The sequence below is a fragment of the Microcaecilia unicolor genome, chromosome 10 (genome assembly GCF_901765095.1).
Source record: "Microcaecilia unicolor chromosome 10, aMicUni1.1, whole genome shotgun sequence".
Classification (NCBI taxonomy): domain Eukaryota; kingdom Metazoa; phylum Chordata; class Amphibia; order Gymnophiona; family Siphonopidae; genus Microcaecilia; species Microcaecilia unicolor.
This window is the reverse complement of record NC_044040.1, coordinates 66,017,170-66,040,596: the sequence shown is the minus strand read 5'-3', so window position 1 is coordinate 66,040,596 and position 23,427 is coordinate 66,017,170. Positions and strand designations below refer to the sequence as shown.

The 23,427-nt window shown below is 42.8% G+C and overlaps 1 protein-coding gene across 1 annotated transcript in view; it reads right to left on the bottom strand.

The window, feature by feature from the left end:
- Positions 1–427: 427 nt before the first annotated feature.
- The window catches only part of PDZRN4 (PDZ domain containing ring finger 4), an 825,447-nt gene continuing 802,447 nt past the window's right edge, over positions 428–23,427 (bottom strand). Inside the window, exon 10 of the mRNA XM_030216753.1 lies at positions 428–2,112. Coding sequence (XP_030072613.1) covers positions 589–2,112 — 1,524 coding nt within the window. The 3' untranslated portion in view covers positions 428–588. The remainder of the gene's footprint in view (positions 2,113–23,427) is intronic.

Sequence of the window (23,427 nt, the reverse complement as noted above, 5' to 3'; positions counted from 1 at the left end):
TTCCATCTTCACAAATACTGTATTACATATTACCTAGCTACATGATCGATGCTACTACACAGACATCACAGAAGTGTCCACCTACACTTTACTTGGACAAATACAATTGCAATTTACAGGTTAAATGTACAATGTGCCACTGAAAAAGGTTGCTAGCACTAGGATGAGATACAGTCTATGATTTATTAACAGATGTAGTATAAGACATAAGAATTTATCAAGTTGTTATGCCAATAAGCAAGCATATAAAATTGTTTGATTTGGCATTGCAATTGTTACTTAAATAGAAAAAAAAGAAAACTAGAGAAATAAATCAAATCTTAACTTACAATAGATACAAAGGTTAAGAAATTAACTGGCTTTTTACACTTGTATTTATTTTTTATACAAAGTAATATATTGCAGGATAAAGAAAGGTTGTCAGATAAAGAAGATATCATTATATGAAAAAACAAAATGGAAATTTATCAAGTTTGTGTACAAAAAAGGTCAAACTATAAACATTCACAAAATATATAAAAATGCCACATTGAACGAGGCAATAGTACTCTACCTAAATTGGTAGTATACTCTTTGAAACAGTTCTCTTTATACAGTAGTAACTGACAAAAAGGCATTATGTACTTTGGTGCCATCAGGAGACTTAGCACCATGTGTCATCAGTTCCTGAATTGTCATCCAGTTGTCCAAAATTTTCTTGTTGCGCTTTTTCATCATTTTTTTGTGACTGAGTTCAATAATACTAACTTCCTTTTTGCCTTCACTGCCGCTCTGTGGACTTTCCTTAAGACATTCCAACCGACTGCGCATCATGAACTCTCGACGCCTTCTTTGTTCTTTGGCCCTCACCAGATGCTGCTTCCTCTCCTCTTTGCTCCAATAACGGCCCATCTTCATTTCGCTCATTGTATCATCATCTGTCGTCATCCCACTCCTCTCTTCCTTTATTTTTAAGGCACGTTCCTTCAGTAGTTTATCTCTCACTGGTCTCTTTGTAATATAGCGTGTCCCATCACTCCTGATTTTCACTTTCCACTCCATCCTAGGCTCTGTAGACTTTGGTGAGTCTTTGCACATGCTCACTAAGCTAAGTTGACTTTGAGCATACTCCACTGCAGATTTCTGTTGGATCAGCTGCATGTAACTTTGATAATGTCTTGCATGAGCTGGTATATTTCCATACCTATATGAAGAACTATGATAGGGAGAGAGATAAGGAATTTGCTCAATGGTTTCTTTTTCTTGTTCTTTGAATGTACTACTTTCCAATATATTTTCCATACTTTCAGCGCTATTACTTTGCTCAATAGTCTTGCTTAGAGTGGCCTCTCTCTTGATCTGTCCATTTGATAACTGATTAGCCATTATTGTGCTTCTTAGATTTTTCCTGTTAGTGATGTTGATCATTCTCTGGAGTGAGCTATCAGGGGAGCGGTCTACAGTCAGTGGGGTGCTCCTGCAGCTTTCTGCTGTGTTATAGGCACTGGAGCTGTCCTTGTCGGATTTCTCAGGGTGCTCTACAATATCATCCAGTTTACCTCTCTGCATATCTATGCTGGTGTTATAATTCCTAAATCCCCCATCATGGAGTGTCCAGATGTCTCCATACTGATCGCTCACCTTTTGAAGCCTATGGGCCTGCATAATGTTCTGGCACTCAAGCTCAATATTCCTTAGTTCTTCATTGAGTAATTGCAATTCATGCTCAACTCCATCTTGCTCAACTCCAGTATTACATTCTATTGTGCTGCTTGAATAATAAAGGTCATACTCTCCACGGTTCCTGATTTTGCACTTAAGTTCCAGCAACTGTTGAAATCTCTCACACTCCTCATCTTGGTTTCCAACACAATCTGAATCAACATACTCTTCGGGCACATGACTTTCATTACAATGCAGTTCAATACTCCTTAAGGTGTCCTGAGTCTTTTCCACCTCTCTCTTGCCCTGAAAGGAAATACCGTTCTGTTCCTCAGGTGCATTTTCTAGTTCTGAACTCTCATCATGATGTAGACTCTCATCAGTGCGAACAAAGCCACTGTCCTTTTCTTGATTGTTGGATGAAGACGTTGCAGTATCTGTTGTGCCATCCTCTTCTTCATGCTTCTGTGGCTGAAAGGAAGAGATATAGAAAAAGTCTATAAATAAAACAGTCAAAAGAAAGTTTTCTTTTCTATGACATTTTTTCAGCACTTTTTAATATTTTGGTTGAAAGTCCCACGGCAAAAGATAATTATAGATACTATATACTCCCCCATATTCAATCCATGATAGTCAGCAATTTTAAAGGTGCTGACTGATGTGGGTTGATTGAGTACTGGCATTGAATATCTGAGTAGTTGGTAGGGAAGGGTTATCATTTGAGATGAAATGTCATTCACCAATAACACTGTGCTCTCTTCATAAAGAGTGTGCATTATCCCCCTAATTCTATAAAAGTCGCTAAAAAGTATGTGCACAAATTTGGGTACATGTAATTTGCACACACAATTTAATTGAAAAATGAGCCAATTAGTGCTAATAATTGGCTTAACAAGCAATTATTGGCACTAATTAGAATTAATTGGTATTTACATGTGGCCAAAAAAGGAGGTATGGAAATTGGAGTGTAATGGGCATTTCAGGGCAGATTGGGGGCATGGTTTTGAGTTATGTGCATAATTATAGAATATGGGGGCTTAACATTGACATTCGCACATCAGTCAGTCTCTTACCACTCGACTCCTTATATGTATTTTAAATAACACCACAACACTTTATTTGGAATAAAATTTGGCTGCAGCTTTATTCACCATATAGCAATATATAAACTAAATTCACAACTTAACCTTTTCCTTGACAACATCCAAGTCTTTTATCACCATGTTAACTTCCCAGAGCGGTTTAAGATGGCTAAGCCATTCGGTAATGAAACTGGCTCTGACTTGCCACACATTACCCCCATTAACCCATGTGACTTACGGTGCCGTCCAGCCACATCTTACTCATGGCGGTTCTGCCCCCGGGGTTCTTTCATTCTATATCATTATCAAATATTCACTTAACCGCCTCTGGTGCCTCTTTATTCCCATAAAACAGGCCTTTACTTACGAGCTGCTACCGATCTCCCAGACTCTACCTCTACACCCTCCCCACACCCCGCCTTTGTAATTACCCTTAGCCAACTACACCTCCTCCCTTCAAATTGCCACACCTCCCACCAAAAAATGGGTGGGCTGGGAAGGGTCAGCAACTCACACCCTATCCAAACCCCTTTTTCCTTCTCTCCTTCACTCTCTATTTCCTCCAATCATCCTCACCCTCGACTAACCAATCACCTTTCTTCCCCTTGTTGCTATCCTGCCTACATCACACTTCTCACACTCACCCTTTGCACCTCCCCCTATTCCTTCCCTACCACCCTTTTCTTTTATCCCTCCCTAACTTCGGCTTCAGTCAATGTTATCACCCCCACAATTTAGACTGTGAGGGTCCCCATATACCAAAATTTAGGTGTGGGCTTTTGCACCATGTTTCTGTTGGTGCAAATGGCAGTGCCTAAATTTATGCACGACTCCTACAAGTAAGCGCTATTCTATAAGCCACTCCTAAGCACAGCTCATAGAATAGCGCTTTTTTGGTGCAAATGTTTTAGGTGCCATATATAGAATCTAGCTCTATGTGTAAAGACAGTGTGCTCTTTCCCAATAATATATGCATGTGCAATGGTTCACACATGTGTGCACTATCAGGAAAAGTGTGAACACTCTAAAACAAAGTGTGACCTCATTCATATAGTGCAACATAGTGATGACATTCATTCCAGAATGGATCCCCCCCCTCCCGAAAAAATATTTATAAAAAAAACAACAACAATTTTTTGGCTACCCATCCCTGGTACATAGCAGTACCTGGATGATATCCGTGTACAGCCAACACTCAGGCTATCTAGTCATATTTAGGACATCAATTTGTGCAATCTAATATTAATAAATAACTTCCAGGTCTGCCCTGACTCTGCTCCCAACTGCCCTGGCAGTAACTGAATAGTCCAAAACGGTCTGCCTGGATTTTCAGTAGCTCAATTCAGTTAAGTGCTGCTGAAATCCAGGCATGATCCAGTCGACATGATTTAACCAGGCAGGAGCTTCCATTTCCCAGGTAAATCATTTTAAATATCTTCTCCATAATATTTTATGTTTATAACATTCTCAAGAACAAGAATGGATTGAAGAGCTTAAAATAAACTATACTTTTATTAAAATTGCCTGACGTGACCACGTTTCACCAATGGCAGGCTGCTTTAGGGGCAGCAACTAAAAGGGGAATTTAAACTCACACTTCCCCTTAGTAAAGAGAAAGAATGCTGGCACCAGCCACAGCACTCCTTGACTGATTAGTGTGTGATAAGCGTGTAAGCCCTTATCACCTTCAAAAATAACTGGTGATAAGGACTCACATGCTAATCTTTTTTAATGGCTATGTGCTAACAGCAACATGTGTGCGTGGCCATTAATGCTGGAAATGGGAAATCAGTCATTTTCTGGCTGTGGGAAGAATTGGCCGTAGCACGCAGGAATCCTTATAAAGGAAAGTTAATACACAATAGAATATGTAAAATACCGTCTGAAAGTCACACTGAAATCATGTTTCCATAATTTATTAATGTCTATATGAACTCAGCAACAAAACTCTTTCAGCCACTATGAGAACAAGCACATATAAATACACTAGTAAAAAAGGCCCGTTTCTGATACAAATGAAATGGGCGCTAGCAAGGTTTTCCTCTAAGTGTGTATGTTTGAGAGGGTGTGTGTGAGAGAGAGACAGAGTGAATGTGCGAGTGTGTGTGTGTGTATGTCATAGAGTGAGACTGTGTGTGTGAGAGTGAGAGTGTGCAGCAAGGGCCCCCCCTCCCTCTTCCTTCCCCCTTCCCCATCTCTTTTTTCTCCCTCCCCCTCTCCTCCTCCCTCCCTCCTCCTTTTAGGGTCCGTTTCTGACACAAAGGAAATGGGCGCTAGCAAGGTTTTCCTCATAGTGTGTATGTTTGAGAGAGTGTGTGTGTGTGTGTGTGTGTGTGTGTGTGTGTGAGAATGAGACTGGGTGCGAGTGTGTCTTTGAGAGATAGTGTGTGTGTCAGAATGACAGTGTGTGCGAGTGTGTATGTGAGACACAGTGAGTGTGAGAGAGAGAGTGTGTTTCACACAGATACAGTGTGTGTGAGAGAGTGAATGTGATAGAGAGCGAGTGTGAGAGTATGTGTGCGATACACAGACTGTGAGAGTGAGAGTTTGCAGAACCCCCCTTCCCCTCTTCTTCCCCCTTCCCCCCTCTCCCCCTCTCTCCGCCCTCCCCCTCCTCCCCTCCCCCCTCAACCCTTCCCTCCCCCTTTTTCCCCCTCCCTCCTCTCTCCCCCTTCCACCCATGTCCAAGTTCCAGAAACCCCTCCCACGTGTTCCCATCAGAGTTGCAGGACCCCCCTCCCATTTTTTCCCATCCCCCTCTCCCCTTCCCGCTCTGCATCTCCCCCCTTCTCCGAGTTACAGGACCCCCTTCCCTCCCCCCGATCTAGCACCCCCCATCCCCTTCCAGTTCCATTACCTGCCCCTCCCCTTCCAGTGGATTTCCAGGAATCCTCTCCCCCCCTTCGTTTCAGGACCCCCTTCCCCCTCCCTGTCATTTCAGGTCCCCCCTCCCTACCTCTCTGGCCCTCCCCCTCGTTATAGCCGGCTGTCGCTTTAAAGTTATTACCTCCTGCACGCAGGGATGCTGGCTGCTTCAGACAGCCTCTTCTTTCAGTTGTGTTTCAGCTGTTCCTGTGGTCCTGCCCTCAAGGGCGGGTCCACAGGAACAGAAACGGAAGCAAAAGAAAAGGCTGTTTGAAGCGGCCAGCGTCCCTGCATGCAGGAGGTAATAACTTTTAAGCAGGCGGCTGTAGGAAGGGGATGACCAGAGAGGGGCGACAGTGTCCTCAGGTGTTTTTTTTTTTTGGAGGGCAGCAGTTTCGGGAGCGGCATCAGCTGTTTGTTTTTTTGTGGGTGGTGGCAAGTTCGGGAGTTGTTCCGTGGGGGTTGCGTGCTTGGCGCCCAGGGTAATCAGTTGTTGGCTGGTCTGCTTGGTCCCGGTCCGGAGTGTGGCCATTTTCGCCCCGCCTCCGGTTCTTTGGGGTTGTTTGGTTGCTTTTGTGATGCGCATGGGGAGGGGGGGAGTTGTGTTGCAGGGAGCACTGCCAGCTGATTCTCAGGCAGGGGGAGGAGTAGGGAAACACGCTCTGCGTGTTTCCCTAATCCTCCCCTTGCCTTGGATTCAGCTGTCAGTGACGTTACTTATGTCATTACGTTCTAAGCGGCTTAGTAGACCACATCGAGGGGTCCACGGTCCCAGGCAGGTTAGAATGTTGGAGATGAGTATTATTATATAGGATGAATATAAATATGTATAATACACAAATATGAATATACAAATGTAAAGACATGTGCAAAGGAAAACAATTATGTGTAAAACTGTAAAAAAAAAACCCTTTAAAATAAAAATAAGAGCAAAATATAAAAGTGGAAACAGAAACAGAAAATGAAAAGTAGTAAAATGGGCATTACTGAATGCACACATACATCCAATTTCTGAAGCCTAATTAGAATCAGTAACGAGAAACTGGAGAGCATATCAAAAGTTGTTCACAATAAAAACTGCATCAGTTCATCCGTTCAAACAGATCTTTCAACACTTTCAAACCTATCCTTTTCAGTTGAGCCCTTTAGGGAGGCAAAAATTATTCCCAAGTCTGGTAAGGATCCTACTTTAATAAAAAGATGATAGAAAGATGCTGAGAGCAAAAGTTTTACCTAAATCTTAGCTAGTCGGTTTTCTAAGATGATGAGTACCATCATACACAGTGACCAGTGTATAATTCTGCAGGCCTGCTCCGAGACTGATCACTCTAGATTCTTATTTAACAACATGTTGTTGTTTGTTACATTTGTACCCCGCGCTTTCCCACTCATGGCAGGCTCAATGCGGCTTACATATTGTATACAGGTACTTATTTGTACCTGGGGCAATGGAGGGTTAAATGACTTGCCCAGAGTCACAAGGAGCTGCCTGTGCCTGAAGTGTCTGTTGTGTGCTCACATACGATGCCAACGATAGCTCTGGCACTGGATAAAGCTTTTGACTATGTTGAGTCCCCACGTATGTTTTGCGTGGTTTGAATTAGGTCCGGTATTTTATCGGATGATCAAAGTTTTATACTCTTATCTCAGAGCCTATGCTATTGTAAATGGGAAAATGATGCAGTTGGGCTGCCTTCTCTCCCTCTTTTGTTTACTATAGCACTTGAACCCTTGGTGTTAGCAATCTGTCAGACAACAGAGATACAGAGAGTAAGCAGAGCAGGACAAGAGTTTAAGCTTTCTTCAGATTTTGATGACCTAATGGGGTACTTTCTAGTCTCTTCTGTTCCTGCCATATTGCAACTTATAGATGCATTTACATTGCTTTCTGGTTTAAAAGGTACTTTGGGAAAAATCTGAATGTCTCCCCCTTAATGAGGATAGTCAACAGGCAGATGAAATGTGATTTCCTTTTAAAAGGCAAAACTTTATACCTCAAATATCTGGGGATGTAGGTTGCAGGACAACAGAAGAAATGGCAGCTAAAAACACTGATGCTTTGCTAAATTTAATTTCTGACTCGATTTCTTCCTGGTCCCCACTGCGCTTATCATAGAAGAGGAGGCTAGAAACTATAAAAATGACTAACACCCAAATCAATAATGTTCTCAGCATGAATCCTGTGATATTGCCAGTTTCCTTATTCAGAACCTTGGAATGCAGATGGGCTGATGCAGAAAGCCAGGTGATAAGGCTCCATGCCGCAAAATTAACATGAAACTATGCTAGTAATAAATGAGCATGCAAATTACTACCACATTAAAATGGTAGTAATCCATAGATCATTGCAAAATGTCTCACTTCCTGTCAATGTGTGAGCAGTGATTGGCTTATGCATTGACAGGTAGGGTGACATTTAAAAACAAACCACTAGGATATTTTCTGCATTGGCCCTGACAGTGTAGCAGCCCCCCCCCCCCCCCTCCACAAACTAATGCTCCTGACAGCACCCAGCACACCCTGACAGAACCCAACCTGAATTCCCTCCGTTCGATAATGTTTTAAAAATTCTCTGCTGTCTATATCATCCTCACCATCCCCCACCTCACCATCACCAACTCCCCTCCTTCCCTCCCCTGACTTTAAAAAGCCCTGGTGTCTACTGCCCTGCAATGAAAAAAGGAAGCAAATACCTATTTTTACTGAAACATTTGCTGTCTTTTGCCATTGCAGGGCAGTCTAGTAGTACCTCTTCACTCCCTCCTGAAACAAGCTCCCTAACATACAAAGGACCCCACCATAGGCGTAGATTGGGGGGGGGCGAGGGGGGGCATTGCCCCCCCAAACGAGACGCACCGGCGAACTGGCGGGGCTTAGTTGTGTCTTCCCTGCCGGCGCTGCTTCGGTCCCTGACTCCCTGCAGCATTTTTGTCTTCACCCGTCCTGTAGCCGTCGCCGTCAGCGCTGCCATTCATTCTCACAGGCAGCCTCGTTCCCGCTCCCCTTTGCCGCGTCCTCCGGCTCTCTCTGATGCACTTCCTGTTAAACAGGAAGTGCATCAGAGAGAGCCGGTCGGAGGAGTGGACGCGGCAAAGGGGAGCGGGAACGAGGCTGCCTGTGAGAATGAATGGCAGCGCTGACAGCGACGGCTACAGGACGGGTGAAGACAAAAATGCTGCAGGGAGTCAGGGACCGAGGCAGCGCCGGCGGGGAAGACCGAGGCAGCATGCTGGCTGGTGGCAGGGAGAGACAGTCACAGGAGCACTGTTGAGGTGATGGGGTAATGCTAGGAAGAGGTGAGCGAGAGAGGTGGGAATGTTGGTGGGGGGAGATGCATGGGGGAGAGAGAGGGAGAAATAATACTGGATGTGGAGGAGGAGGGAGGGACAGCAAGAGAAAAGGGGAAATGTTGGAACATGGAAGTGGGAGGGAGGGAGGGAGATAGAGAGAGATGCTATATGGGGATGGGAGAGATGCTAAAAGGGGAAGGAAGAGAACAAAAGAGATAGATGTTGGGCCCAGGGTGCAAGGATGGGAGATACTGAGAGTGATGTGGGCATTGAGAGAGAAGAAGGAGGGAAGAGAGGTTGTACATGGGGATGGATGAGAGGGAGGGATAGATATACACTAGAGGGGAAAGAGAAAAAGAGGGAGATTGTGGATCCAGGGACAGAAGGGAGTGAGGGAGAAATGCTGGACAATTGGAGGGAGGGAAGAGAGAGAGGAAGAAATGCTGGACCACAGGGAAGGGGGGGGGGGGGGGGCTGGAAGATGCTGGGGTGTGGGTGTGTGTGTGGAAGGGACAGGGAGATATTAGGCTACAATGGGAGAAAGGGAGCAGGCGTGCTGGGCTAGAAGGTTGGAGGGAGGAAGATGCTGCAAATGGTGGAACTATTTGGGAGAGGCCAAAGGGGAGGTGGGAAGGAAACAAATGAGAGGATGATAGTGATGGGGGGGGGGGGGCAGAAATGTGGTAATGGAGAGTTGATTAAAGATGAAAGGAAATGAAAGGTTGGAGGAAGGACTGAGAAGAGGAATGGGGCAGCTAGTGGGTGAGAGAAAGAAATGGAATTTGATAGCTGAAAACTAAAAAGGAGAAGGATGAGGACGAGGGTGAAATTTAAGTGAACAGAGAGGCAGTAAAGAAACAAAACAGAGAGGAAAGAGCTAAAAAAGAAATAATGTGTCAAAGGTAGGTGTAGTGAAGGAATGGAATAAGACAGGAGAGAAGAGAAAAGACAAATGGACAGCAAGCAGTTGAAGGAGAATTAGCAGAAAGACAGGAAAAGAGGAAACTGGAACCAGCATGATGGAACAGTAAAATGTCCAAAGGTACAAAAAAGTATTTTATTTTGAATCTATTAAATGGAATATCAAATGGAAAGAAGACACTGCATAAAACAGAAGACACTGGGACCAAAGCGAATAGAAAAACTAAATGATCAGACAACAAAGGTAGAAAAAAGTATTTTATTCAGAATTTATTAATTGGAATATGTCAGCTTTTTGAAATGTGTATCTGTGAAATTTTGCATGTAAGTTTCAATTGTTCTGGTATTGCTGCATGCTGAGTCTGACTTCTTTAGTTAACTTTCCAGTTCAGTATTTTGCCTTCATATTTTTTGCTTTCTAGTTCCTTGTGTCATGTCTGTTGTGTCATGTGTTTTAGAGCCTGGTGTAATTACAGTTCTGCCTTTTCACGCATAAGGTTGCAGCTCGTCCTGTCCTTGGAATTAGTGCTGTTATGGTTTAGTAAGGTTATGTGTGTGTTTTTGCACAAGTTTGTGTATAGTTTATTGCAGTGGAGAGATTGTGTGTTGGCTTTACTGAGGTGGCACCAAAACATCAGAAAGGGTGTAGAGCCTAAATCATGACACACTACCTCTTGAAGGATCTACATATAGAGCTTATGCATTTCTAAGGTCAACACTGGCATGGTATGGGAAAGGGGGTGGGGAAATACTACTGGAGTGGAAGAGGGAGTGCTGGGTAAGGAGGAAAGAAGGAAGGAAGGGAGAAAGAGCTGGCTTGATATCTCATACATATTCATTATGGTTATTCCCCAAAACAGCCAGCTCTTTTTCCCTTCCTTCCTCCATATTAGCATATTCATTTGCATATGTATATATGCAAATGAATATGCTAATATGCTCCGCCCCATCCTTTGCCCCCCCAAATGAAACAGTCAAACTACGCCTATGGACCCCACCCTTCCAAACCCCCCTCTAGACCCCACAGACCCCATACCTTGAAAGAGGCAGGAGCAATGCCCACTCGTTCCTACCTTGATGTCGCTATTTTTGAAAATGGCAGTGCCAGACCCTGCAAGATACATCCTGTGATGCACCAAGCAGACTCAGAGGGGCATAATCGAACGGGGCGCCCAAGTTTTCCTGAGGGCGTCCTCGCAGGACGTTCCCGCGAAGGGGTGGGGAAACCCTTATTATTGACACAAGATGGGCGGCCATCTTTCATTTCGATAATACGGTTGGGGACGCCCAAATCTCAACATTTAGGTCGACCTTAGAGATGGTCGACATAAATGTTGAGATGATCAACCTTAGAAATGGTCATCTCCGTTTTTCCGCGATAATGGAAACCAAGGACGCCCATCTCAAAAATGACCAAATCCAACTCATTTGGTCATGGGAGGAGTATTCGTAGTGCACTGGTCCCCCTGACATGCCAGGACACCAACTGGGCACCCTAGGGTCACTGCAGTGGACTAACTGATGCACTAACTGAATGGAAAAAGCCCTTCCCTTACCGATCCCTGAGCTGCTCGCTGTTAGCTCATTTGCACACGATTTCCTTCCTAAGGAGGGGAAGCCAGTGCAGAGCATCCAAGCGTTAACGGGCAGTCCAAAATGTCCCTGTAACGGGCAGTCCAAAATGTGGATGTTTTTGTGAGAAGGATGTCCATGCCTTTGCCATGCCTCTGACAACCCCTTTATTTATTTATGTGGATCTGGATTTTGTATCACAAGTAGCAGCAGTGGGGTTTGAACTGGCCACCTTGGGATTGCAAGAGCAGTGCTCTAACCACTAGGCCACTCCTCCACTCCTCGCCCTAAACATCTGGCCGTCCCTCTGGGGGGAGGGGGCAGTTCAGGAAGTCCAAAATGTTTGAAAGAAGGACGTCCACGCCTTTGCTATGCCTCCGCTGACATACACACATCTCCCCCCCCCCTAGGGACCTGCATACTGCTGCGATGGACCTGAGTATGATATTTGAGGCTGGCAAAAAACGTTTTTAAAGTTGTTTTTTTCAGAGTGGGAGGGGTTAGTCACCACTGGGGGAGTCAGGGGAGGTCATCCCCGATTCCCTCCGGTGGTCATGTGGTCAGTTCGGGCACTTTTTTGAGGCTTGGTCGTAAGAAAAAATGGACCAAGTAAAGTCAGCCAAGTGCTCGTCAGGGATGCCCTTCTTTTTTCCATTATCGCTCGAGGACACCCATCTGTTAAGCATGCCCCAGTCCTGCCTTCGCTACACCTCCGACACGCCCCCGTGAACTTTGGCCATCCCCGCGACGGGAAGCACTTGGGGACGCCCAAAATTGGCTTTCGATTATGCTGATTTGGGCAACCCTGAGAGAAGGATGCCCATCTCCCGACTTGTGTCGAAAGATGGGCGCCATTCTCTTTCGAAAATAAGCCTGATTGTCTACCAAATAAGGGAGTTTTACTCTTATTTGATAGTCTCCACTCGGACTACCAAATAAGGGAGAAAAATCTGGTATTTGGCAAACTGACCCAACTTGGTGTATCCCAGGATGCACAGTGTGGTTCAGAACCCACCATTTTCAAAAATGGGGAAACCAAGGCAGGAAAGAGTGGGCATCACTCCTGCCTCTTTCAAAGTCCGGTATCTGGGAGGGTCATAGGATGCCACTAGACATCCTAGTAAGCCAGGGATGGGGTGTCGCTAGACACTAGGGCATTTTTTATTGTCAGGGGCAGAGGGAGTTGAGCTGGTGGGAGGGATGGGGCTCCACTAAACACTCTAGACCAACGCAGAAAGCTATCAGGGGCAGGTGGGTCAGGTTGTGGGGGAGAGACATCCACTCCTCTCAACCAACCCTTCTATTCTGTCCGAACCTGGTGAAAAATGTCTCATGTTGTATAGTTGTCACAAGCCGTATTTTTTCTGTGTATTACAGGGGAATAGATAATGACCTCATTACTGTTCATTTTAATGCAGTTTGCAGCCCTATTTACTGTTAAAGTCAACATCCGCACTCAATTCCTTTCTGCACTGTTCAACTAGTAATGTGCCTGTTACCACATTGTAACTATGTGTTTTGGTTCATGGTAGCTTTCTGCATCAGACCCAGAATGATACACTTTTTGAGGAATTCAAACCCCCCCCCCCCCCCACACACACACACACAGATACCCACCCCACCACTATCAGATTGCCATTTGGAAATCTAAACAGTCTAAGAGATTTTGTGGGGTCAACTTTTCTGACTATTCTTGCCAGATACCGAGACATTTTCTTGGATGTGCATTGAAGAATGCCTTATCCCTTCCCTTCCTATGTAGCTTCTTCTTGAGATGTTATCCTAAGGGAAGTATCAGTCCATGTTAGTTTTTATAGCTATTCTTGCAGATTTTTATACTTTAGAGGGACTGAAAACAAATCTACATATTCTGTCAGAACACTAATTTGGCACAATCCCCACATTTTAATTGATAAAAATCTTTGGACATATATTGATCAATTAGTACCTGAGGGTAAATTCAAATCATTTAAAGATTTGCAGTCTGAATTCAGTATCCCAGCTGTACGAGGGTTTCAACATGCTATTAAACACGTTATTTCAGAATTGTGAGAGATGTCTAATAACTGGCTCTTGGGGCTAGCTTCTGTTAATATATTATTTCCCTGTCATACATCTTCAAATTTTATAAGCTCCTTAGAGTGCCACAATACAGAAGGTGCACTGAATCGGAAAAAGTCTGGGAACAGGAATTGGGAGATATTCTGGGAGATAAGGCCTGGAGAGAGTTCTGGCTTAGAGCTCCTGGGTTAACTTTGTCAGTGTTGATGATTCAGTCTCTGTTCTTTCTGTATTACCAAGCTTTATGGATGCCACCAAAGCAGATGTATAGTAACTCACAATTAGGGTATATATGTAGGCATTATAAACAAGATACAGGCACTCTTCCACATATGCGTTATGTATTAATACATATAAACCTTTTTCAGAATGGCTGGCAAACATTTTCCACTGTTCTGTTAATCTCTTAGTCAAAATGATCATTTGGAAGTTTTATGATGTTATGGGGGATAACTTGACAGGCAATATTTATTTGATCTCTTTATTTTTTCTGTTTTGAAACTTATATTGAACCACTGGAAGAACTATTTACATTTCAGAATGGTGGAATTTGCCAGGTTTGGAAAAGAAGATGAATTTCTAACTGCCAAGCCCAATTCTAAAGCTAAATCAAGGAATAAACTGGGAAAGCCGAACTGCTATATCACACAGTTGCTAGATGCTATGCTTCCTGTAATTGTTATTGAAATTTGTTTCATTGTAAAATTCATAAAAATAATGAAACTGGAAAAATAAAGCTTGTGTAGAAAGAGAAAGAAGGAATTTAGAAAGGGGGACCACCGCTAACTCCAGACTCCGCCCCTAACTCCAGACTCCACCCCTTCTGCCTCACATCACCTTATGCCTGGAACAGACTTCCCGAGCCCATACGCCATGCGCCCTCCCTGCCCATTTTCAAGTCCTTACTCAAAGCCCATCTCTTCTCCCTTGCTTTTGGCGCCTAACCACCTTCCCCATTCATGATACCTACACTGACTACATAGTTTGCTACCTTTAGATTGTAAGCTCTCTTGAGCAGGGACTGTCCTTCCCCATGTTTAAACTTGTACAGCGCTGCGTAACCCTGGCAGCGCTATAGAAATGCTAAGTAGTAGTAGTAGTAAGAAAGGCTGGTGCACAATGAGAATGAGGGAATTTAGAAAGGTGCACACGAAGAACTGTTACAATGAGATAAAGAAGGGATCTTGAAAGAAATACTATGAAAAATGAAAATGTTGATGATAAAGGAGAAAGAAAGAGTTTACAAAAGAGAGGGTAACAGCATACAAATATAAACATAAACACAAAAAAAGCAAACACTGGGCCTTCAGGATTGAGAAAAATGTTATCCTTTTATTCTGACAGTGACCCGACACAGGCCATGTTTCAGCGTGCAAATGCCTGCATCAGGGGTCTGACATAAAAAACACACATAAATATGTTAATCAAAAGATATGCACCAATATGAACAAATATAAACAACATAACATATATATATATATATATATATATATATATATCAGATACATAATTATAAAATAAAATATATCTCCTAGTATTGGAATGGTATTTTGCCTTTTTTTTATAATTATGTATCTGAGAGATATATATACGGCAAACTAAACGGGCTTTAAAAACTAGGTTCATAAAACATAATTCCTGTATAACTTCGCAACGAATGGCAGCCCTCATGGTAAAACATTTTATAGACTGTAATCATCAGTTTATTCATTTGAAATGCATGGCGATTGATTACATTTGGAGGAATAATCGTACAGGGGACATTTACAAGCTTCTACGCCGATGTAAGCAACACTGCATATGTAAATTACAGAGGGCTTAATGGCCCTATGGAATGGGATGCTGTGAAGAAACAGTGGAGTCCTTTTATTAAGATGCACTGAAAAATAGTCTGCGCTAGTGTAGGCGTGTGTTTTGGGTGTGCGCAGATCCATTTTTCAGTACACCTGTAAAAAAGGCCTTTTAAAATTTTTTTGCCAAAAATGGACTTGTGCAAAATAAAAATTGGCGTGTGTCCATTTTGAGTCTGAGACCTTACCACCACCCATTGACTTAACAGTAAGTTCTCAAGCATAACCGTGCGGTAATTGTCTATGCACGTAGAATGACGATTACTGCCCAGTTTTTGCCGCGCACAGGAAAATAAAACTTATTTTCCAGCGCACGTAGCGGATGTGCATACAAAATTAAATTATCACCCAGGCCTCAGGGTAGCATGTAGGATGCGCGTTCACGCCTATGCCACTTAGTAAAAGTGCCCCAGTGTGTTTTAAGCCTGTAAAATGTATTGGATATTTTCCTGTTTTATGTCTGAAGTGTATTTCTCCTATTTGGCCAGCAGATAGTGCATGTTTAAAGCTGTTATAGGTAACTGAGGACTCCTTTTACTAAGCGGCAGTAAGCCCAATGCGGGCTTACCGCTCGCTATACATGAAGTACTGTTGGGCTACCAAAGCAGCCCGGTGGTACTTCCCACTCCTAGCGTGCCATCATTTCTGGCGCTACAAAAATGTATTTATTGTTGTAGCTCTGGAATAAACCCAGTGGTAACTGGGCAGTGCCACATGCTGCCCGGTTACCACCAGGTTAACGCAGGAGCCCTTACCGCCACCTCAATGGGTGGCGGTAAGGGCTTCCTCCAATAATAGCTGCACAGCAAGTGCTTTACTTGTCGCATGACCATTTGCTGCTGGAAGGCAAGACTTTCCTTTTACCAGCTGCTGTAAAAGGGGGCCTCGGCCCGTGTGTAAAACATGCACCGATGCCAGTGACAGCACTCTTTTGCCACAGCATCGTAATAGGGGCCCTGAGTGTTCTTTTTCTTTAACACAAGCAGGAACCAAGTAGCAGTATATGTTTAAAACTTGTTGACTGGGCTCTGATTGGCCTGGAGTTTGAAAAATTATCCAGTAGTACTGGCTGTTGCTTCAGTCTTAGCCTGGAAGAAGAAACAGACAGATCTCTTTGCTAAGGCTCTGTGAACAATTATATGTCCTGATCTTCCCAGGTACTGTTTAGACAGTATGCAAATGTTTTAGTTAGTTTTCTGATTGGTCCATTTTTTTCAGTTACTTGTTACTATTTACCAATTGCACATTTTTGTCCTCTGTTCCAAGTTCTGAGAATAAACACATTTATTTGCTCATTCTGCCTGTCTGGACTGATAAAGGATCTTGGTGGTTTATGTGTTGTGTCTGTCAGTGCTTTCTGGGAACTGTGAGACCACTGGGAGTGTGGCACCAGTAAAAGCGTGACAGACTTGCCCAGAGGTGGTTGTGACCCACTTGGTGGGAGGAGGGTGTTAGTGTAGAGCACAAGCGACAGGTGAAGGTGGACCTGAGCTGCGCTGGTGATAGACTCTCTAAGTGGTCATGGGGTAACTCCAAGAGGGTGGCTAGGCATTTCATGACAGAACTGTTTTATTGTTAATTCATTCAGTTCTCCTTTAAATGGATTTTTGATGTTGATTGGTGCCTGATACTTATTTATTTATTTATTTTTTATTGCATTTGTATCCCACATTTCCCCACCTCTTTGCAGGCTCAATGTGGCTTACAATACATCATGAGTGATGGAAATATATTAGAAAATAGACATTTAGTGTTACAGAAAGATCTTGGGCAACAAGATAATGATAAAACATAATATTTGAATAAACAAGCAGATATTGTCAGATAGTTCTGAATATATGTGGGCGGGTTGTGTATATTCACATTGGTTGGTCTTTGTAGTATGCCTTGTTAAAGAGATGAGTCTTCAGTAGTTTGTGAAAGTTCATTAGTTCGTAGATCATTTTTAAGTTCCATAACTGTGTGCTCAAGTAGGTAAAGTTTGACGCGTACATTAATTTGTATTTTAAACCTTTGCAGTTAGGGAAGTGCAGATCAAGGAATTTGTGGGATGATCTTTTGGCATTCCTGGGTGGTAAGCTTTTATCAGCTCTATCGCCATCTTGAACTTGTAGAGTTGCCAGTAAGTTGTTCCCCCTCCTGAAACAGCTAATGCAAAACAAGGGGGTCCTTTGTTGAGGTTGTTTGGATTAGAGTTGTGAAGCAAGTGGACATTTTAACAGCAAGTTAAACTGAGATTCATCCATTTGCAAGTTGGGGAGTTGTTTTTCCACTGCTGTTTCTGCAGAAGCACTGAAGCCAGTGATAGTAACCCCACTGAGGTTTCTATAATTAGCCATTGAGGGGCTAGCCTTGGGGTAGTTGAAGCTTCTGTTTATCAATGTTTCAATACTTTATTCAATAATAGCAGATAGTGAATGCTTTGTATCAGTCTTGTGAGCAAAATTAATATTTTGAGTGGTGAGTTGCTTTCCAATATATATTGCAGGACTTCACGTTTCTATTTTGACAGTAATGTTGCAACTTTTGTTGACTTTTTATTTGCAAACATTTTACAGCAACTGATTAAAACTGAATATACTATAGTTAAATCAGATCCATAGCCACTTACTGGAAAATATTTCACTGCTTGATCAATAGTCTAGCCAGTGCTAGAAAACCTTCTTAAGCTGTGTGTTTTATTCTACAGAGGTGTAACATTTTTTTTATCACGTGTTATGAGCAAAACTAAATGAAAAGATGCTGCCATAATGTGCTGCTGCTTATTGTCAACATCTTCAGTTGATAAATGGAAATACTATACATAGTTTTAACAAGAGTAGAACCAGCATTAGTAGAAAATATGATAAATGTGGTCATTTGCCATGCCATCAATCGCAACCTTTAATTAATCTGGCATTGCTGTATATCTAATATTGCAAAGAGGTGGAATTATATACATGTATATGGCCACTTTTACATGAGTATACTCAAAGCATTTAAAAAAATCACATAAAAATCAGCCCAATTCACATAAAATAACATAAATAAAACACCAAGAGTCTACCAATGTATAAATAAATGACTCACAGAATCATAAAATGTTACAAAAGACAAAGGCAGAGATCAATCATTCAATATGTGTAATACGGAAGGAATGTGGAATCTTATTTTATCGTTACAATATGGGAGATGGAGCAAGGGAAGAAATGAGAAAGGGGAGATACTGGACCAGAAATTGGAGGGAAGGAAGAAAAGAGATAAAAGAAATGCTAGACCTAAGGGGGAAGAGGATGTAAGATAAGAAAAGAGGGAGATACTGCACTAGGGTGAGAAGAGGGAATAAAGAGAAAAGTTAAATGCTGCACTGTGGGGGGGGGGGGGGGGGGGTGGAGAGGATAGGGAAAAGAAGACAAAAGAGATGCTGAGCTGGGTGAGAGGAGAGAAGAGAAAAAGTAGATTGTGGACTGGGAGGTAGAGGAAGAGAATAAAAGAGAAAGGGGAGCTACTGGACTGGGTGAAAGGAGAGAAGAGAAAAGGAAAGGAAAGCTACTGGAGGAGAGGGGGAAGAAAAATATGAAGGAGGGTAGTGATTAGTTGCAGAGGGGGCACCAGAAACCCTAGCACAGCCTCTGATTAATAAAGGCAAGAGAAAAGTAAATATATCTAAAGAAAAGACTGAAAAAAGAATATCAAACGAAGTCAATAAGAACTGATTCAGAAATAGAAAGATATGAAAATATTGGGTCAGTCACTATTTTGGATTGGTGATCTGTGTCCTCAGTCAGCTAAAAAAAAAAAAAATCTTTTCATACCCTCCTAATAAATTTCTTTTTTAGTTAAAACTATCTTTATGAAAACCCAGACTGTTTAATTTTTAAGCAGTAGTATGAGATAATTGCATGGTTTGTAATATTATTCCTCAGGGACCTTAGAAGAGATTTAATTATTATTGATCTTTCATTCCTTCCAAATGAACTCTTTCTGTGTTAGCTGTTTTTATTCTGCTTGCAAAGTCCTTAGCTCTTCTGCTCTGGATTCTATTAGACAGAATGTCCTGCCCCTAATATTTTCCCACGTTTGTTACTGATATCTTCCCATTTCTAAGTAAATACTGCGGGTTTCCTCAGAATTATGTCAAGGAAAGCATGTTTTACACTCAGAGAAGTGCCCTTATAAAATTGCATGGCTAAATATGATGACAAGATGGTGAATACTAATACACACATAGCATGTAGGGTAGAGCAGCAACAGAGTTGTGATATTTATCTTTAATTTATTTATTATGTTTATTGAAACTTGAATCATTTTTTTTAGCATGTAATTGAAAGCAATGAACAATTCAAATAAAACAGTAGTAGGAAAAGGAAACATAGAGGGGCATAATCGAACTGGGCGCCCGTCTTTAAGGGCACCCATCTCTAAGGACGGCCCGGCGAAGGGGCGGGGCGTCCCGTATTATCGAAACAAGATGGGCGCCCATCTTTCGTTTCGATAGTACGGTTGGGGACAGCCAAATCTCAACATTTAGGTCGACCTAAGAGATGGTCAACCTAAATGTTGAGATCGCCAGCCTTAGAGATGGCCATCCTCGGTTTTTGCCGATAATGGAAACCGAGGACGGCCATCTCAAAACCGGCCAAATCCAAGCCATTTGGTTGTGGGAGGAGCCAGCATTTGTAGTGCACTGGTCCCCTCTCACATGCCAGGACACCAACCGGGCACCCTAGGGGACACTGCAGTGGACTTCACAAATTGCTCCCAGGTGCATAGCTCCCTTACCTTGGGTGCTGAGCCCCCCAAAACCCACTACCCACAACTGTACAACACTACCATAGCCCTTAAAGGGTAACGGGGGGGGGGGGGGCACCTAGATGTGGGTACAGTGGGTTTCGAGTGGGTTTTGGAGGGCTCATATTTACTACCACAAGTGTAACAGGTAGGGGGGAATGGGCCTGGGTCCGCCTGCCTGAAGTGCACTGCAGTACCCACTAAAAACTGCTTCAGGGACCTGCATACTGCTGTGATGGAGCTGGGGATGACATTTGAGGCTGGCATAGAGGCTGGAAAATTTTTTTTAAATTTGTTTTTGTGGGTGGGAGGGGGTTGGTGGCCACTGGGGGAGTAAGGGGAGGTGATCCCTCCGGTGGTCATCTGGTCAGTTTGGGCACCTTTTCAAGGCTTGATCGTGTACAAAAAGGGACCAAGTAAAGTCGGCCAAATGCTCGTCAGGGACGCCCTTCTTTTTTCCATCATCGGCCGAGGACGCCCATCTCTTAACCACGCCCCCATCCTGCCTTCGGTGCACTGCCGACATGCCCCCTTGAACTTTGGTCGTCCCCGTGATGGAAAGCAGTTGAGGAATGGTCAAGTCGGCTTTTGATTATGCCGATTTGGCTGACCTTGAGAAAAAGACGCCCATCTCCCGATTTGTGTCGAAAGATGGGCGCCCTTCTCTTTCGAAAATGAGCTGAATAGTTATCTGAAGCTAGGGTCCACTTTAGGAGTCAGCACTCACGAAAAAGACCTAAGTGTCATTGTAGACAATACGCAGAAATCTGCCTAGTGTGTAGTGCTGGCGGGCAAAAAAGCAAACAGGATGCTAGGAATTGTTAGGAAAGAAAATTATAACGCCTCTGTATCACTTCATGGTTCAACCTCACCTTCAGTATTGTGTTCAGTTCTGGTCGCTGTATCTCAGAAAAGATATAGCAGAATTAGAAAAGGTTCAAAGAAGAGTGACCAAAATGATAAAGGGGGTGGAACTGCTCCCATATGAGGAAAGGCTAAAGAGCACAAGGCTCTTCAGCATGGAAAAGAGACAGCTGAGGGGGGGATATGATTGAGGACTACAAAATCCTGAGTGGTGTGGAGTGGGTGGTAGTGAATCGATTTTTCACTCTTTCAGAAAGTTCAAAAACCAGGGAACAATCAATGAAATTGCATGGAAATACTTTTAAAACAAATAGGAGGAAAAAAATTTTTCACTCAAAGAATAGTTGCCCTGGGATTGGTAGTACGGAATGGTGCTACTAATTGGGTTTCTGCCATGTACTTGTGACCTGGATTGGTCACTGCTGGAAGCAAAATACTTGGCTAGATGGACTATTGGTCTGACCCAGAATGGCTGTTCTTACGATGTAACGCCAACATTGTCTAGGAGAGAAAACAATCATAACAAGAGCAATCACACCACTATATACTGGACTGCAAAGGGCCTTTTGCCATCTGGTAAGTTCCTGGCTTGATGAGTATGCTTTAGTGCATAAGAAAGGTTAATATAAATGCCTTTTTAAAATGTTTCACCCAAGGCAGTATATGCATATGTGTTTCATAACATATACAGTTACATGTGTAGAGTACATGCATACTGTTATACTTTCTTTGAAGCAGGTGTAAATATGAGCATGGGAATTTGTGTGTATTTGGGTGGGTTCTGGTTTTATAAAAGCATATAGGCACCTATGTTGTTTTTATAAAGCACTGCACGCAATCCTGTGGTATCATATAATCACCTCAGTTGAAGAAGGCTTATGTCAATGATAATACCATATAATCCCCCTAATTTTTTATTTATAATGGTTGAACCATCAGACGGTGAGCTCAGTAAAACTTTCTTTCAATACCGAGCAAGCATCCAACTTCTCATGGGTACAATCAATATTTTATATTTTTAAAATATCTTCATGTGTCTTTTAACTCAATTTTTTCTTCACAACTTCTTACATAACCATTATCTTCGACTGAAAATAAATTAAGAGCACTTAGCTTCCAATGCAGAGGCAATCTCCCTTGACACGATCATATTTTGCAAAAAACTGCATCAGGACGGAGGTCCCCATAGCTTTTCATGGAGACGTGATTACATAAAGGGAGGTTGCCTGTGCTCAGTAAATGACAAATGAGTACTGTTCTATAAATAGCGCTAACGTGAGGACATATACCAACTGAAACCTTTTCAGCTGCACGCTAAAAGATCTGCATGCGCATCTTTATAAAATATTGTTTAGCAAGATGCGCATGCAAATCCTAAGTGGAGCCAATTGACTATTGCTAATTATTGGCTCATTAATTAAACTGCGTGTGCAAATTGGGCATGTGCCTAGATTTGCATGTGTAATTTTGGGTGCCGAATAAAGAATCTGGGGATATGTGCTCTTAATTTATTTTCATTTGAAGATAATGGTACTACTGTATGAGAAGTTATGAAGAAAAATGTATTGAGTTAAAAGACACAAGAGAAAATTTTAACAATATAAAATATTGATTGGACCAATGAAGAGTTGGGTGCTTGCTTGGTATTGAAAGAAAGTTTTCTTGAGCCCACCATCTGATGGTCCAACCATTATAAATAAAAAAATGGGGAAGTATATTGTAGTCTCATTGATATTTGCCTTTATAAAATAGGTATAACATAGTCTTATTGAAACTTTGTGATAGGTACTCTGTTATAAAATTATGTCCTCCACAGCAGTACAATGCAATAGTGACTTTGGCCCTTTCCCAATCTAAGTTAAATTGATGGGAAAAATCTTACAGTCCCTTTTGCATACATTTTTACTTTAAGATATTATTCGATCATTTTTTCCTACTTCTCAACATTTCAGGAATTAAATCCCTGGGTATAGGATCTACTATTTCAAAAGTAAGACGACAGACAATCCCCTATACAATGAAGGCCCTCCCCACCTGACTCACCTAGCAACAAACCCCTCACTAAGGACCCCCCCCCCCTAGCAATCTCCCCATCTTCTGATCCATATCCCAAACCTCACTGGGAGTTTCTGGCATTTTGTGGAGTAGCAGTGATGTTTACACAGTTCTGTTCTTATGGCCTGGGTTGAAGATGAAGGTGTCTTTGTGCCAGGGAGATGCCAGTATGTATGTGTGGTGGGAGGAGGGTAGTAGGCTTTTGAGGTGTTGGAGGGGTTGGGGGATTGGCTATGTGTGTGTGTGTGGGGGGGGGGGGGGCTCAGATGCTTTGTATGGGGGTGGGAGATCAAATGCCTTGTGGGAGATATCAGGGGATGGGAAAATGGGTGCTGCAGGATTGGGGCACATGGCGAGTGGGTGCAATGATTTTAAACAGTTGCTCCCATGCACATGTGGTGGAGTGGGTACTTGTATGTTTTTCTCCATACAAATAGCTTTGTAAAAACACTGCTC